This window comes from Vulpes lagopus, chromosome 4, assembly GCF_018345385.1.
Source record: "Vulpes lagopus strain Blue_001 chromosome 4, ASM1834538v1, whole genome shotgun sequence".
Classification (NCBI taxonomy): Eukaryota; Metazoa; Chordata; class Mammalia; order Carnivora; family Canidae; genus Vulpes; species Vulpes lagopus.
The window spans coordinates 33,703,113-33,718,921 of record NC_054827.1 but is presented as its reverse complement, the minus strand read 5'-3'; the positions used below and the strand labels follow the sequence as shown (position 1 = coordinate 33,718,921).

Here is a 15,809-nt window from a genome sequence, read left to right as displayed (position 1 = left end):
AAAAACCCACCAATCTTATTATCTTTATCTCCTGACACTATTCCAAGTTTACATACATATGAAAGAAACCAATAGGATTGATCCCTGTTTTGTGAAGAAGCTTTATCATTTCCTACCTCTGAGTCTTCATTGTTCCTAGTTCCCATAGGACTCCATCTCATTCACTCACCCTATAACCCAATTCTAATATATTCTGCCTATGTAACTTCTTTTATTCAAAAAATAGATCTTGGGGCACCTTGGTGGCTTAGTGTTTGAGCATCTGCCTTTGGCTCAGGTCATGATCCCAGGGTCCTAGGATGGGCTCCCGCATTGGGCTCCCCTCAGGGATCCTGCTTCTCCTTCTGCCTATGTCTCTACCTCTCTCTGTATGTCTCTCATGAATAAATAAATAATAAATATTTTTTAAAAGTAAAAATTAAAACAAATTTTTTTAAATGTAAAGCAAAAACAACACTGGAGTTATCATAATCCTGGATTTCAAGATATATCACAAAGCTGTAGTAATTAAAACAGTATGGCACTGGCACAAAAATAGACACATAGATCAATGGAACAGAATGCCCAGAAATAAACCCATGACTGTATGGTCCATTAATCTTCAACAAAGGAGGCAAGGATATGAAAATGGGAAAAAGACAGTCTCTTCAATAAATAGTGGTAGAAGAACTGAACAGCTACATGCAAAAAAGAACAAATGTTGATGAGGATGTGAAGCTACTGTAACCCTTTTGCACTGGTGGCAGAAATGTAAAGTAGTAGAAAATAGTATGGGAGTTCCTCAGAAATTAAACAGAATGCAATATGATCCAGAATGCCTTTAGATATAGAATCAAAACAGTTGGAAACAGTGACCTGAACAGACTTGTACACTGATAGTGGTAACAACCCTACTTACAATAGCCAGAAGAAAAACAAAACAAATGGCCATTTACAGATAGACGGATAAGCAATTTATGGTATAAACAGGCAATGGAATATTATTCAGACTGAAAAAGGAATGAAATTTTGGTATAGTAATAAAATGGGTGAATTTGAAAACATATTATCAGGTGAAATAAATCAGACTCAAAAGGTTAAATACTGTATGATTCCACTTGGATTAGGTACCTAGACTATTCAAATTTAGAGACAGAAAGTAGAATAGTGATTACCAAGCATTGTGGGGAAGGCTCATTGGGGAGTTATAGTTTAATGTGTAGAAAGTTTCAATGTTTCAATTTATAATAAAAATTATCTGGAGATAGTGATAGTGGCTGCAACAACAATGTGAATGTACTTATGTTTCTGAACTGCACATTTGAAAATGATTAAGAGGGTAAAATTTATGCTATACATATTTTACCACAAAAAATTGTATGTATTTTATACACAGTGTTTTAAAAACTAAGATAGTAGGTATAATCACTAAACTGTGAGAACAGTATATACTACTATTCACAGCAGCCAAGGGCACCCTAAAAGATGGTATATTGTTTGTTAGTATTTGGGGAATATACAGTCTAAACAAATTGAATTATTTTCCACAGTTGAAAGGGTGGAGGAAAAACAGAATATTTATTTAATACACACTATAAAGTGATTACATGTAAATAAAATGTGAGATAAGTCAAATCAATCCAGATAAATGTTTTTTTAAAAAATTAACATTCATTCCTTATAATAAAACCTATTTGAAAATAAGAAAAGGGCATCCTAAAGGAGTACCATTTTATTTTTCTTTATTTATTTTTTTAGGAGTACTATTTTAAATGTTATGCATTTTTGTCCATTAAAATTGATTATGCCTGGAGTTTTATTCAGCACAGTCAACCAGTGTGATTTTTCAGACCCAGCCAGGTGACTTCCAACAATCTATTTCATTACCATCAGTAGTATGATATACTGACTTGTGTATATCTTCAGGGTTTTAATCCTTTATGTGAGCATGCAAAAAGTTTATGTTTTAGGAACATGAAATCAACTCTTGTTTTCCATTCTGTAGGAAGAGACAAATAAAAATCACCCTGCCCACACTGTAGAGATTTTTCTCATACTGTAATGTTTTACATTTTTACTCAAGGAAAAACAAATAAAACCAATGTATAGCAGTGCTCATAATTATCATTTCTATTTTTAGTGCTGTCTTATTCCTGTCTTCCCTTATAGCTAGCCACAGTAGCAGTAAAAATGATGGCAATTGTCAGGAATTTCTTGTTTCCACCATATTCTTTTATAACTCTTTCAGTTTCTCCCTCAGAATCATACAATATTTTCTACTCTGATCTTCCTTAAATATTGTAATAGACTATCTGTGCTGGTTTCTTTTTTTAAAAAATATTTTATTTATTTATTCGAGAGATAGTTAAAGAAAACAGGATCAGGGAGAGAGAGAAGCAGACCCTCTGTTGAGAAGGAAGTCCAATGTGGAGCTCAATCCCAGGACCCCAGGATCATGACCAGTTGAAAGCAGACATTTAACCAACTGAGCCACTTAGGTGCTCCTGTGCTTATTTCTTTTGAGAGAACATTTTCATATTAGGTTTTGTGCTTATCATTTTTGTTTGAATTTCAAGATCAAGACTTAAATACAGATCTTAGCAAATCCGTGTTAGATTCCCTTTAAGATTAACTGTGCACAGTAGGTAGTAACATGTACTATTTCTCATACTTAGTCACTAATGTCTGAAAATTGAAACAATATGTTTAGGATTCAATATCTCCTGCTATTTCTTTTTTTTTAAGATTGTATTTATTTATTCATAGAGACACACACAGAATGAGAAAGAGAGGCAGAGACACAAGCAGAGGGAGAAGCAGGCTCCATGCAGAGAGCCCGACGTAGAACTCCATCCAAGGTCTCCAGGATCACGCCCCGGGCTGCAGGCGGCGCTAAACCGCTGCTCCACTGGGGCTGCCCTCTCCTGCTATTTCTTTGTAAACAAAAAGAATTATAAAATTTCTTGTGATGATGAATCCATTATAATTCAAATGAACATTTATATATGAAGCATGTAAAAAACAATGATACTCTAATTTTCAGAATACCAAAATGATTTATTAGAACACTAACATGAAGCTAGCTTATCTTTTTGCTGGTAGAAATATATGATATAAATGAAGCCAAAAATCTTGCAGATACCATTTGGATAATATCTCCCATAATCTCTGCCCAGCACCTGTATCCTCCCTACCTTGAAACAGAAACTTTTCCAACATTATATCTATTGCTTATTTAATGATGAATAGTATAATGGTTTAAATCTGCTGACACAGATGTCTTATTTAATAAAGCATCACCTTAATCACAAATACTGTGGCAGAGTAGTGACTACCAAATATTCCTCATTCTGTTTACTAACTGTGGTGAATAAAAATGACATGCATTCTTTTTACACTTTAGCTATTTCCAAAAATCATTCTTAAAATGTGGAGATAGTTGGAGTTCCATCAATCATCTTGAAAACACCAGGAAGAGTATCACTGTTACAGGATCTATAGCTGAAAATTAGACTGAATCTAGATCATTGATGATATGAAACCCATTAACTCTTCTGGATAACCAATCTCCCCTACTTTTTAAATAATGGGACAGAATAAGCCATCAACTGTTTAAGTCATTCTTGGTGGGTCTTGTGCAATTCCTAATTCATGATATCCTATGTTTGGCTGCTTAGAAATAATGGAGAGTTAAAAATACAAGACAGTTTAGGCAATAATTTAGGAAATATTTTGTAAAGTAAATTTTATGAAATTAAAACTTATTACAAAGTTTTAAAAATGAGTTTTTGTGAGAATTTGGGGTGACAAGTTTTAGATACTTTTTTACTTACTAATTTTTAAAATAAACATTAGTAAAGCTAGGTTATAATAGGACATTAATTGTATGGCAAATATTTCCATAATTATCAGGTAATATGTTAATATATATATCCTTATTGAATATAATTAACATACAATGTTTTATTAGTCTCAGGTGTACAACATATTAATTTGATAGTTCTATGTATTATTCAATGTTCAACACAGTAAGATTAAAAACATCTGTGACCAAAAAAAAAAATCTGTGACAAACAATGTTATTATAGTATTATTAACTATATTCCCTATGCTGTACTTTTAATATATATATAAATATATATATTTATTTACTTATTTACTTATTTATTTGAAGGAGAGAGAGAGGGTATATGAGTTGGGGGAAGGGCAGAGGGAGAGAATCTTCAAGTAGACTCCTAACTGAGCATGGATCCCAACATGAGGCTTGATTTCACTACCCATGAGATCATGACCTGAGCTGAAACAAAGAGTCTGATGCTCAACTGACTGAGCCACCCAAGTGTCCTCTGCCTCCATCTTGTACTTTTTATCTCCATCACATTTATTTTATAACTAGAATTTTGTACCTCTTAATCCACTGTATCCATTTCATGCATCCCCCAAACCACCTCCTCTATGGCAACCGCAACAAATTTGTTCTCTGTATATAAAAGTCTGAACAGATGGCCAAGACACACATGAAAAGACGCTCAACATCACTAATCGTCAGGGAAATGCAAATCAAAGCCACAGTGAGATATCACATCACACCTGTCAGAATGACTAGTTTCAAAAACTAAGAGGGGCACCTGGGTGGCTCAGCAGTTGGGCATTTGCCTTCAGCTCAGGGCATGATCCTGGAGACCCAAGATCCCTCCTCAGGCTTCCTGCATGGAGCCTGCTTCTCCCTCTGCCTCTGCCTATGACTCTGTCTCTCTCTCTCTGTGTGTCTCTCATGAATAAATAAAATCTTTTAAAAAAATAAGAAATAACAAGTTATTACATATATAATATATATTATATAATATATATAATAAATAAATAATCTATATATACTTTATATATAATAAATATAACATACACCAATATATACATTATATATAATAAAATATGTATTATATATAATATATTATATATAATAGCTAAATAAAAATAAGAAATAACAAGAGTTATTATATATAATAATATATATTATTATTAATTATATAATATATAATAATATATTATCATTAATTATATAATATATAGAGAGAGGAAGAGAGAGAGTATTTGTCATAAAAGATAATGAGATCTTGCCATTGGTGACAACATGAATGGACCTAGAGGATATTATGCTAAGTGAAATAACTAAGGCAGAAAAAGACAAATACCATATGATTTACTTGATATATGGAATCTAAGAAACAAACAAACAAATAATAAAAATAGCAGAAGCAGACCTATAAATACAGAGAACAAATTGATGGTTGCCAAGGCAGGGTAGAGAGAAGGTGGCCAAATGAGTGAAGGACAGTGAGAGAAACAGGAATGGTGATAAATGGTAACTACCTTGTTGTGAGCATAGCTTAATGTATAGGCTTTCCAAAAATCACTGTTTTACACCTGAAACTAATGTAATGTTGTATGTCATCTATACTTCAATAAAAATTCAAGTATTGTGTATACAAAATATAGTTATTATAATAAATATTCTATATTTATGTAAATGAGTATATAAATTAAGAGTTGTTGGAAGGCTCATGAAAATAGAGTGGTTACATCTCAGGTGTGTGCCTTTGAAAGATTTTGCTTTAGTCTCTTTATCTTCATTATTTTCATTGCAAAAATGACTATATATTATTTTAACAGGTATTTTAAACAATTATAGGAAAAGATAAATTCATGGCATTGGTACTCTCTATGTAATATGAGACAGGTTAATAAAATACAGTGAATAAACAGTATGATTCTCAGTTCAGTGAATATACATAATTTCCATGAAAAAAAGTATGAATAGCCAATAAAATGTTCATAGCAAAGTAATGTGTGTGAATGCAGATTTAAGTTTTTTTCTTATTCTTAAAGTTTTTTATTTTTGAAATCAAATGTGCACTTAGTTATGAAAAAAATATTGAACATGCATTTGAAAATAAAGTATAAAATACTAGGAATTTATTGTCATACGTACCTTATTAAGACCACAAACAGTTCCTTCTTTTACCCACATCTTATTGCCATCAGTAAAATCATGTGGAAAATCCACTGCAACACAGAGGCGTCCATTTATTTTGGCATAAATAGCAGTGGCATTTGGAATATTAATTATTTCTTCTCCTCTATATTCACATATTAATTTTCCACATGGCAGATCCCTATAATTTACAAATAAATGAAATCATTATTTTAATAAAAAGAAATATTAGAATATCATTTAAAAAGTAAAATGATTTAGGTAAAGCATTGAAGGCTTCCAAAGAGATGCATGCGAATTAATTGTAAAATGACAAAAAGTATAAAGGCCTTGCCTGCATTGTTAAAAATAACTCAATATTTTAATAATTTTTAATTATTCTCAGCCTGATCACTTTTTTGGTAATAATTCCTTTACTCTTTTTTTGATTTTTAAAGATAAGTAATTCCAAGCTTATTCCATTTTAAAAAATTGGTAAAAGTTCATCTAATTATGAATCTCATTGGATTTTCTTTCCAGTTTTTCAAACAGAATACCTAATATCAGAATTATTAGTCCCAAAAAGACAAAACATTGAGACCCATATTCAAAAAGCATTATTCATTAATAAATATTAAAATATAGCCATGAAGATTCATCATAAAGATAGTCTATAAACCACAGAAAAACTGGTAAAAGTAACCAGAATACAAAAAAGTATTAAAAGCAAAGGGCAATAATAAAATTTAAAATTGACTTTCCAAGAGAAACAATGGAAACCAGAAGATTATTGAATGACAGATTCAAAAAATAAACAAAGTGTTTTCCCATTCTATATACAGAGAAAAAAATCTTTCAAAATGAAATATAGCATTTTCAGATAATAATTAAGAAAATTTGTCACCAGCAGTCCTGGACTAAAGAAAATGTAAACCAAGTTCTTTACACTGAAGGGAATTTATCCTAGATGGAAGCTTGTAGAAGTACAAAATGTATATAGCTTTACCAGATTAAGGAAGTCTCTCTTTTTTCTTTTTCTTTTTTTTTATTTATTTTTTTTGAGACAGAGAGAGACAGAGGCAGGGAGAGAGAGGGAGAAGCAAGCACCATGCAGGGATCCCGATGTGGGACTCGATCCCAGGACTCCAGGATTATGCCCTGGGCGGAAGGCAGGCGCCAAATTGCTGAGCCACCCAGGGATCCCCAAGGAAGTCTCTTTTTATACTTAGTTAGATGACAGTATCTATCATGGATCAGTGCTAGATTTTGTGATAAGTTAGACACAGAATCAAGAAAATTGTGCAGATAAATCTAAATGAGGAGGCTATGAAAGAGAAGATATATTTAAATCACCTACCCCCAAAACAGATATAAAACTGGGCAAATTTGTCAAAATAACCATTTCAGGGTGACATATCAGACAGAAATTAAAGACATGATCTTGAAAATAATAGCTCCATAAAGGGTAGTGATAAATTCTCCTTATATCACATCCCTCCTGACAGGGAGGCTACATGCATGTGCTAGAGAGAACTGAAAAAGACTGACAGGAAGTAACACCAGTGAAAACTTTAAATTTGCCTAGAATATAAATGTACTCCCCAAGTACAAAGAAAAGTGCAATGCCATGTGGCTCATATGATAAAATCTATAAAATGCATAAAGAAAAAAGTAATTCTACCTAAAATTTACAGAAAGCGAGAAATCAATGCAAAACACATTAATGAAAGAAAGGAATAGAACCATATAATCATTTCAAGAGTTGCAGAAAAAGCATTCAACAAACTACAACATCCATTCATGATAAAAATCCTCAATAAAGTAGGGTTAGAGGGAACATACCTCAACATAATCAATTATGAAAAACCCACAGGTAATATCCTCTTCAATGAGGAAAAACTGAGGTTTTTTTTTTTTCCATATAGTCAGGACAGGGATGTCCAATCTCAACATTGCTATTTAACATAGTCCAAGAAGCCCAAACACAGCAATCAGACACACACAAAAAGAAAAAAAAAAGGAAGGAAGGAAGGAAAAGAAAAAGACAAAGAAAGGCATCCAAATTGCAAGAAAGAAAACAAAGTTTCACTATTTTCAGATAACATGATACTATATCACATACACAAATTAAGTAAAGTCACAGGACACAAAAATCAACGTAGAGAAATCTGTCACATTTCTATACAACAATAATGAAGCAGAAAGAAAAAAGAAAGAACTGATACCTTTTATAATTGCACCAAAAATCAAAACATACCTAGGAATAAACCTAAACAAAGAGGTAAAAGATCTGTAATCTGAAAACTATAAAACACTAATGAAAGAATTTGAAGAAGTCACAATGAAATGGAAAAACATTCCATTCCATACTTATGGATTGGAAGAACAAATACTGTTAAAATGTCCATATTACCCAAAACAATCTACACATTCAAAGCAGTCCTTATCAAAGTACCACCATTTTTTACAGAGAGGGAACAAGCAATCCTAAAATTTGCATGGAACCACAAAAGGCCTTGAATAACCTATAAGCAAACTTGAAAGAAGAAAGCAAAGCCAGAAGCATCACAGTTCTGGACTTCAAGGTATATCCCAAAGAAAATATAGCTCTGGTATAAAAACAGACACATAGATAAACAGAATAGAATAGAAAACCCACAAATGAAACCACAACTACATGGTCAATTAATCTTCAACAAAGCAGGAAAGAATATCCAGTGGGAAAAAGAGTCTTTTCCAGCAAATGGTGTTAGGAAAACTGGATAGCAACATGCAGAACAATGAAACAATATTTTTGGACCACTTTCTTACACCATACACAGAAATAAATTCAAAATGGATGAAAAACCTAAATGTGAGGCAAGGAATATCAAAATCTTAGAGAACACAGGCAATGACCTCTATGACATTGGTCACAGCAACTTCTAACTAGATATGGCTCCTGAGGCAAGTGAAACAAAAGCAAAAATAGACTATTGGGATTTAAGCAAAATACAAAGCTTCTGAATGGCAAAGGAAATAATCAACAAAACTAGAAGGAAACCTTTGGAATGGAAGAAGTATTTGCAAGTGACATGCCCAATAAAGAGTTATTATACAAAATATATAAAGGACTGATACAACTCAGCGCCCAAAAAAACCTGAAATATCCAGTTAAAAAATGGGCAGAAGATATGAAGAGACATTTTTTCAAAGAAGACATATACATGGCCAATAGACGCACGGAAAGATGTTCAACAATTGCAAGTCATCAAGGAAATGTAAATCAAAACTACAGTGAGATGTCACTTCACAACTGTCAGAATGGTAAAATCAATAACACAAGGAACAATAGGTGTTGGTGATGGAGAAAGGGGAAAACAATAGCTATTGGTGGGAATGCAAGGTGGTGTAGCTACTCTGGAAAATAGTATGGAGGTTAATAGAATTCAAGAGACACCTCAGTGGCTTAGTAGTTGAGCATCTGCCTTTGGCTCAGATCATGAATCCGGCATCCTGGGATTGAGTCCCGCATCAGGATCCCTGCGGGGAGCCAGCTTCTCTCTCTGCCTATGTCTCCGACTCCCCCTTTGTGTCCCTCGTGAATAAATAAATAAAATCTTTAAAAAGTAGAACTCAAAAGTTAAAAATAGAACTACACTATTATCTAGCCAATGGCACTGCTAGGTATTTACTGAAAGGATACAACTTCATGTTTACAGCCCCATTGTGTACAATAGCTAAATTATGGAAACTGTCAACTGACTGATGAATAGATAAAGAAAAAATGATATATATATAATTTATATATATGGTAGAAGTGATAAATATATGAAATGATGTACATATATATAATATATATTATATATATATACATCATCAGCTGGTGCTTATTACAAGTGCACTCGTATGTATATATATAATTGGTATGGTATATATATATATGGTAGAAACGGTATATATATAGGGGTATGGTATATATATACTGGAATGGTATATATATATATATATGGTATATATATGGTATAATGGTATATATACACAAGAAATGGTGTATATATATATATATATATAATACATATTATATACATAATGAGCTGTTGCTCACTACAAGTCCACTTCTTTATTAAGAAGCAATGAGCAACAGTAATGAGCAATGTTGTAATGAGCAACAGTTGTATGGAAGTGTTGAGTGACCATATTGTACACCTGAAACTAATATTACATTGTATATTAATTATCTGGAATTTTAATAAAAACATTGTTAAAATTTTTTTAAAAACATTGTTAAAAAGATATTAAACATATAGTTGCCATCCAAGTATACATCAAAGTGAAATTTTAAAAATATCTGTTTATCCAATGACTTGGACTTGCATCTTTGTCACTTGTTATATCCCAAGAAAAAGTGAAACAAATACATGACTTTACAAAACCAATCACAAACAATACTACATGAGAATGTTCACAGCAGCATTATTCTTAATAACCCCAAAGTCTAAATTCCCACCAACTGTTAAATAACTTAAGAAATATAACCATATATATCCACACTGAAAAATTCAGCAATAAAAAATTATAAACTACTTATATATACCACAAAAAGGATGGACCTTAAACACATTATGATAATTAAAAGAAACCATACAAAAACCCTTATGATTTCCCTTATATAAAATTTCCAGAAAATCCAAATCTATGGAGACAAATAGCAGGTCACTAGTTGCTTGGGAATGGAATCAGGAATAAAGGTTGATTCCAAAATGGTCATGAAAGAAAACAGGCACCATAGAAATCTGGGGAAAAAGTAAAGAATAGATGATAATAGGAAAGTATTTAAGAAAATTGATTGGGGGTGCTGTAGCTGTGGCAGGGACTCAGCAATGGTGGCATGTGATGGGAAACTCTATACCTGCAAGAGGGACCATAACACTTCCAAAATCCATACCCCTAAGACACAAGCACATTAAAATACTAAGCTTACATGAAAACTACAAAAGGTCCCTACCCACACCCCATCCCCATTCTAACAAGTAACAACAAAAGTGGATTACTACTGAAAGAACTGCAAGATACATATGATCTCCGAAGGCCAATGTGAAGGAAAACCCTAATCTTAAGAGGGGAGAAAGAGAGTGTCCCACTAGAGAAATTTGAGGATTCTCGTGCCCATAGCTACAAGAGCCAAGCTCTTAAAAGATTAATATAAATCCTCGCTCTAAAGGCCTATTTATTTCAGTGCCTATTATACTATAGAACATGCTCAACTGTATGTGAAAAAGCAAAACAAACAAATAAAACACAGTCTAAAGAGATAAAACAAACATCAGAAGTGAAAATAATATAAAACAGATGTTGGAAGTACCAGACATGAAATTTAAAATAACTGTGATTAACATCTTAAAAGCTCTAAAGGCAAGTTGACAACATGAAAGGCTGGAGAGAAAATATCAGCAGATATATGGAACCTGTAAGAATAAGATATAATGAAAAGGAAATAATAGCAAAATAATAATAATAATTAATAATAATAATAATAACAGAAATTAAGAATGTCTTCCAAGGGCTCATCAATAAAAATCAAAAGAGCAGAAGATTAAAAAAACTCAATGATAGGTCAATAGAAACTTCCTAAATGAAAACTCAATGGTAGAAAATAACAGAAAAAGAGAACAGAAAATCCAAGAACGATGTAACAGTATCAAAAAGTGTAACATAGGGCAGCCCCGGTGTCTTAGCGGTTTGGTGCCACCTTCGGCCCAGGGCGTGATTCTGGAGACCAGGGATCGAGTCCCACGTCAGGCTCCACGGAGCCTGCTTCTCCCTCTGCCTGTCTCTCTTTCTCTCTGTCTCTCTCTCTCTGTTTCTCTAATAAATAAATAAAAAATCTTTTTTTTTAATAAATAAATAAAAAATCTTAAAAAAAAGTAACATATTCAAAAGAATTACAGAAGGAAAATCGGGCAGAAAAAATATTTTTGAAAATAATGGCCAAGATCTTTCCAAACATCAAGCAGGATAAATACCAAAACATAAACCACCTACAAATATATGACATCCAACTGAAGAAACCAAAGTCAATGAGAAAATCATGAAAACAACTAGGTTGTGAGCACATCTTACTTACAGAGAAATAAGGATAAGAAATAAAATAGACTTATTAAAAAATCCTAAAATTAAGAAGAGAATGGAGGAGGGCCTCCTGGGTGGTTTAGTCCATTAAGTAATCCACTCTTGATTTAAACTCAGGTCATGATCTCAGGGTTGTGAGATTGAGCCCCAGGTCTGGCTCCACACCTAGCACAGTCTTCTTATCCCTCTCCTTCCACCTGCTTGTGCTGTCTCTCTTTCTCTCTCTCAAAGAAATAAATAATAAAAACTTTCCAAAAAAACTATAAGACAATGGAAGAAAAATTTTGAGGGGTGAAAGCAGAAATATCTAACTTGGAATTCTGTCCAGTAAAATGATTCTTTGAAAGTTAAGGAGAAATAAAGACTTTCTGAGACAAACAAAAAGTGATAGAATTCTTTGCCAACAGATTTGTTTTGCAAGAAATGTTAAAAGAAGTTCTTCAGGCAGAAGGAAAATGATTTGGGATCAGAAAACTGGATCAACATAAGAAAAAGAAGAGCATCAGAAAATGGATACATTAAAAAAATATTTTAAAAGCCATACATTTTCAGTGGATAAAAAAACATGACACAAAGCTAGCTTAACATCTGAAAATCAATATAACATACTATATTAATAAAATAATGGACAAAAATAGAATCATGTAAATAAATGGATGAGAAGCATTTGAAACATACAACCAGAGCTCAAGATTTAAAACTCTCTAAAATAAATAAATAAATAAACAAACAAACAAACAAACAAACAAATAAATAAATAAAAATAAAACTCTCTACAAAGTAGGAATACAGGCGAACTTTCCTAGTCCAGTAAAGGCCATCAACAAAACAGAGATAATGATAAACTTAATGCTTAATTTTTCTAAAAAATTTGGGAATAAACAAGTATCTCTTCTTTCTCCACTTACATTTCAACATTTTCAAGCAAAAGAAACAAATTAGAAAGCATCCTACTTAGAAAAGAATAAACAATTCAGACTTTACTTGCAAATGACATGAACTTGGACATGGAAATGCTAATAAACTCAGATACAAAAAAAGAGAGAGAGAATTTAGGAAAGTCATGTAATATAACAATATAAAATAATATAAAATACAAAAACAAAAAAATATTTGCATTTTCATTATTACTGTTATTATATACCGGCAATGAACAATGTGAAAATGGAATTTAGAAAACTATTCTACTCACAAGTTTCAAGAGTAGAATGTTTAGAACATACTTAATGAAATAAATGCTACACTTGAACACTGAAAAACATTAAACCCGCCTTAGAAAAAATAAATAAGATAAATAAATTGAGATATTCTATATTTATATCTATCAATTGAAACTCAATATTGTAAGGTGGCAATTCACCACACACACACACACACACACACACACACACACACACACACACACACACTTAAAACTAACAAAATCTGAAGAGTGAGGTCTATTTACCAGTGATAATTTCCTGATTTTGGTATTGTACTACAGAAAAAATACATATGATATAAATCATAGAAAATGCTACCATTTGGGGAAACCAACTGAAGGGTACAGGGGGGCTCTGTATTCCCTATATTTATTTTTGCTACTTCCTGTGAATCCACAATTAGTTCAGAATAAAAAGATATAAAGATACAAGTCAAAGATAGGAAGACTAAACTATTCTAAATACAATGGGAAAAAAATTGAACATATTCTCCAGTGGAACAGATTTACAGGTAAAAATATGCAGTGACAAGAGGACTTGGAAAATGCTCAAACGTTTTAGATTAGATAAATATGTAAATTTAAACAGTTAAGACTAGAATGCTAACATTAAAAATAATGTAATACTAAATGGTAGAATATTGTAGAAAAATAGAACTCTTGCATTCTGCTAGTGTAAATGTACATTGCCACAGTCACTTTGGAAAATAATTTGGCAATTTCTTTCAAAGGCTAGTATGAAGTTATCATATGACTCACTAATTATAGTCCCTATGTATCTCTAACTACGAAATATAAATGAAAATATATTGCACTATAAAGACCTGATCTTAAAGATTTATAGCTTTATTCATATAGCCAAAAACAATGTACCACAAAATTGACCATCAATAAGTGAATTTATAAACTAATCATGCTATTGTGATATATATATATATATACATACATATATAAATTTTCAGTAAGATTCAGAATTATTTAACAATAAAAACAAAATACTAATATAACAGTAAACTATTTGAATCTCAAAACTATGTTGGTAATATTAAGTGTGACACAAAAAAATGCATACTGTAGGAATCCATTTGTATGAAATTTTTTAAGAGACTACGTTTATCTATCATCGAGATAAAGCACAGGTTTTATGGGGCAGAGATTAAAGAAAACATCTTTCCATCATGAAAATATTAATTAAGTTTTACATTTAAAGTACATTCAATTGGGCAGCCCGGGTGGCTCAGCGGTTTAGCACCTGCCTTCAGCCCAGGGTGTGATCCCAGAGACCCGGAATCGAGTCTGGTGTCGGACTCCCTGCATGGAGCCTGCTTCTCCCTCTGCTGTGTCTCTGCCTCTCTCTCTTTCTATGTCTCTATGAATAAATAAATACAATCTTTTAAAAAAATAAATAAAAATAAAAAATAAACTACCTTTTTAGTTTACACAATTATTTAGGTCTAAGTACATTTAAAAGTCAAATAAAACCAAACAAAGTGAGGATAAACAAAAGCCTCAACAGGAGTTTGTATATACTCTACCTTTAGTATGCTATATCTACACATGGACTTAAAGAAAAACTTTACAAGGGTAAAACAATAGTGTTTTCAGGTGTTTAACATGAAATTTAAATTCTTTTAAAAGTCATTTGAGGTACAAAGGGATAGTATTATTAACAATAACAAAAATAAATAAAAGGCATCCAAATCAGCAAGGAAGAAGTAAAACTTCTACTATTTGCAGATGACATAATATTCTGTATAGAAAACCCACAAGAATCCACAAAAAAATTGCTAGAACTGATACACAAACTCAAGAAAGTCACAGGATACAAAAATCAACATACAGAACTCTGTCAAATTCCTATATACCAATAATGAAGCAGCAGAAAGAAAAATTAAAGAATCAATCCCATTTACAATGGCACTTTAGATAATCAGATACCTAGGAATACACCTAGCCAAAGATGTAAAAGACTGTACTCTGAAAACTATAAAACACTGATGAAAGAATTTTAAGATGTCACAAAGAAATGAAAAAAAGAAAAGTCCATGCTAATGGATTGAAATAACAAATATTGTTAAAATGTCTATATTACTCATAGCAAGCTACACATTTAATGCAATCCCTATCAAAATACCACCAGCATTTTCACAGAGCTAGAACAAACAATCCTAAAATTGGTATAGAACCACAAAAGACCCTAAATAGCTTATATAACCTTGAAAAAGAAACGCAGAGCTGGAGGCATCACAATTCTGGACTTAAGTTATATTACAAAGCTGTAGGAATGAAAACAGTATGGTACTGGCACAAAAATACATACATAGATCAATAGAATAGAATAGAAAACCCACAAATGAACCCACACCTACATGGTCAATTAATATTCAACAAAGCAAGAAAGAATATCCAATGGGAAAAAGATAGTCTTTTCCAGCAAATGGTGTTGGGAAAATTGGATAGCAACATGCAGAACAATGAAACTGGACCATTTTCTTACACCATACACAGAAATAAATTCAAAATGGATGAAAAACCTAAATGTGAGACAGG

At 32.0% G+C, this 15,809-nt stretch overlaps 1 protein-coding gene across 1 annotated transcript in view; it reads right to left on the bottom strand.

Annotated features, from left to right (window-relative positions):
• ADAM2 (ADAM metallopeptidase domain 2) overlaps window positions 1–15,809 on the bottom strand; it is a 145,127-nt gene that overhangs the window by 19,988 nt on the left and 109,330 nt on the right. Inside the window, exon 17 of the mRNA XM_041751306.1 lies at window positions 5,966–6,149. Within this exon, the coding sequence (XP_041607240.1) occupies window positions 5,966–6,149 (184 nt within the window). The remainder of the gene's footprint in view (window positions 1–5,965; window positions 6,150–15,809) is intronic.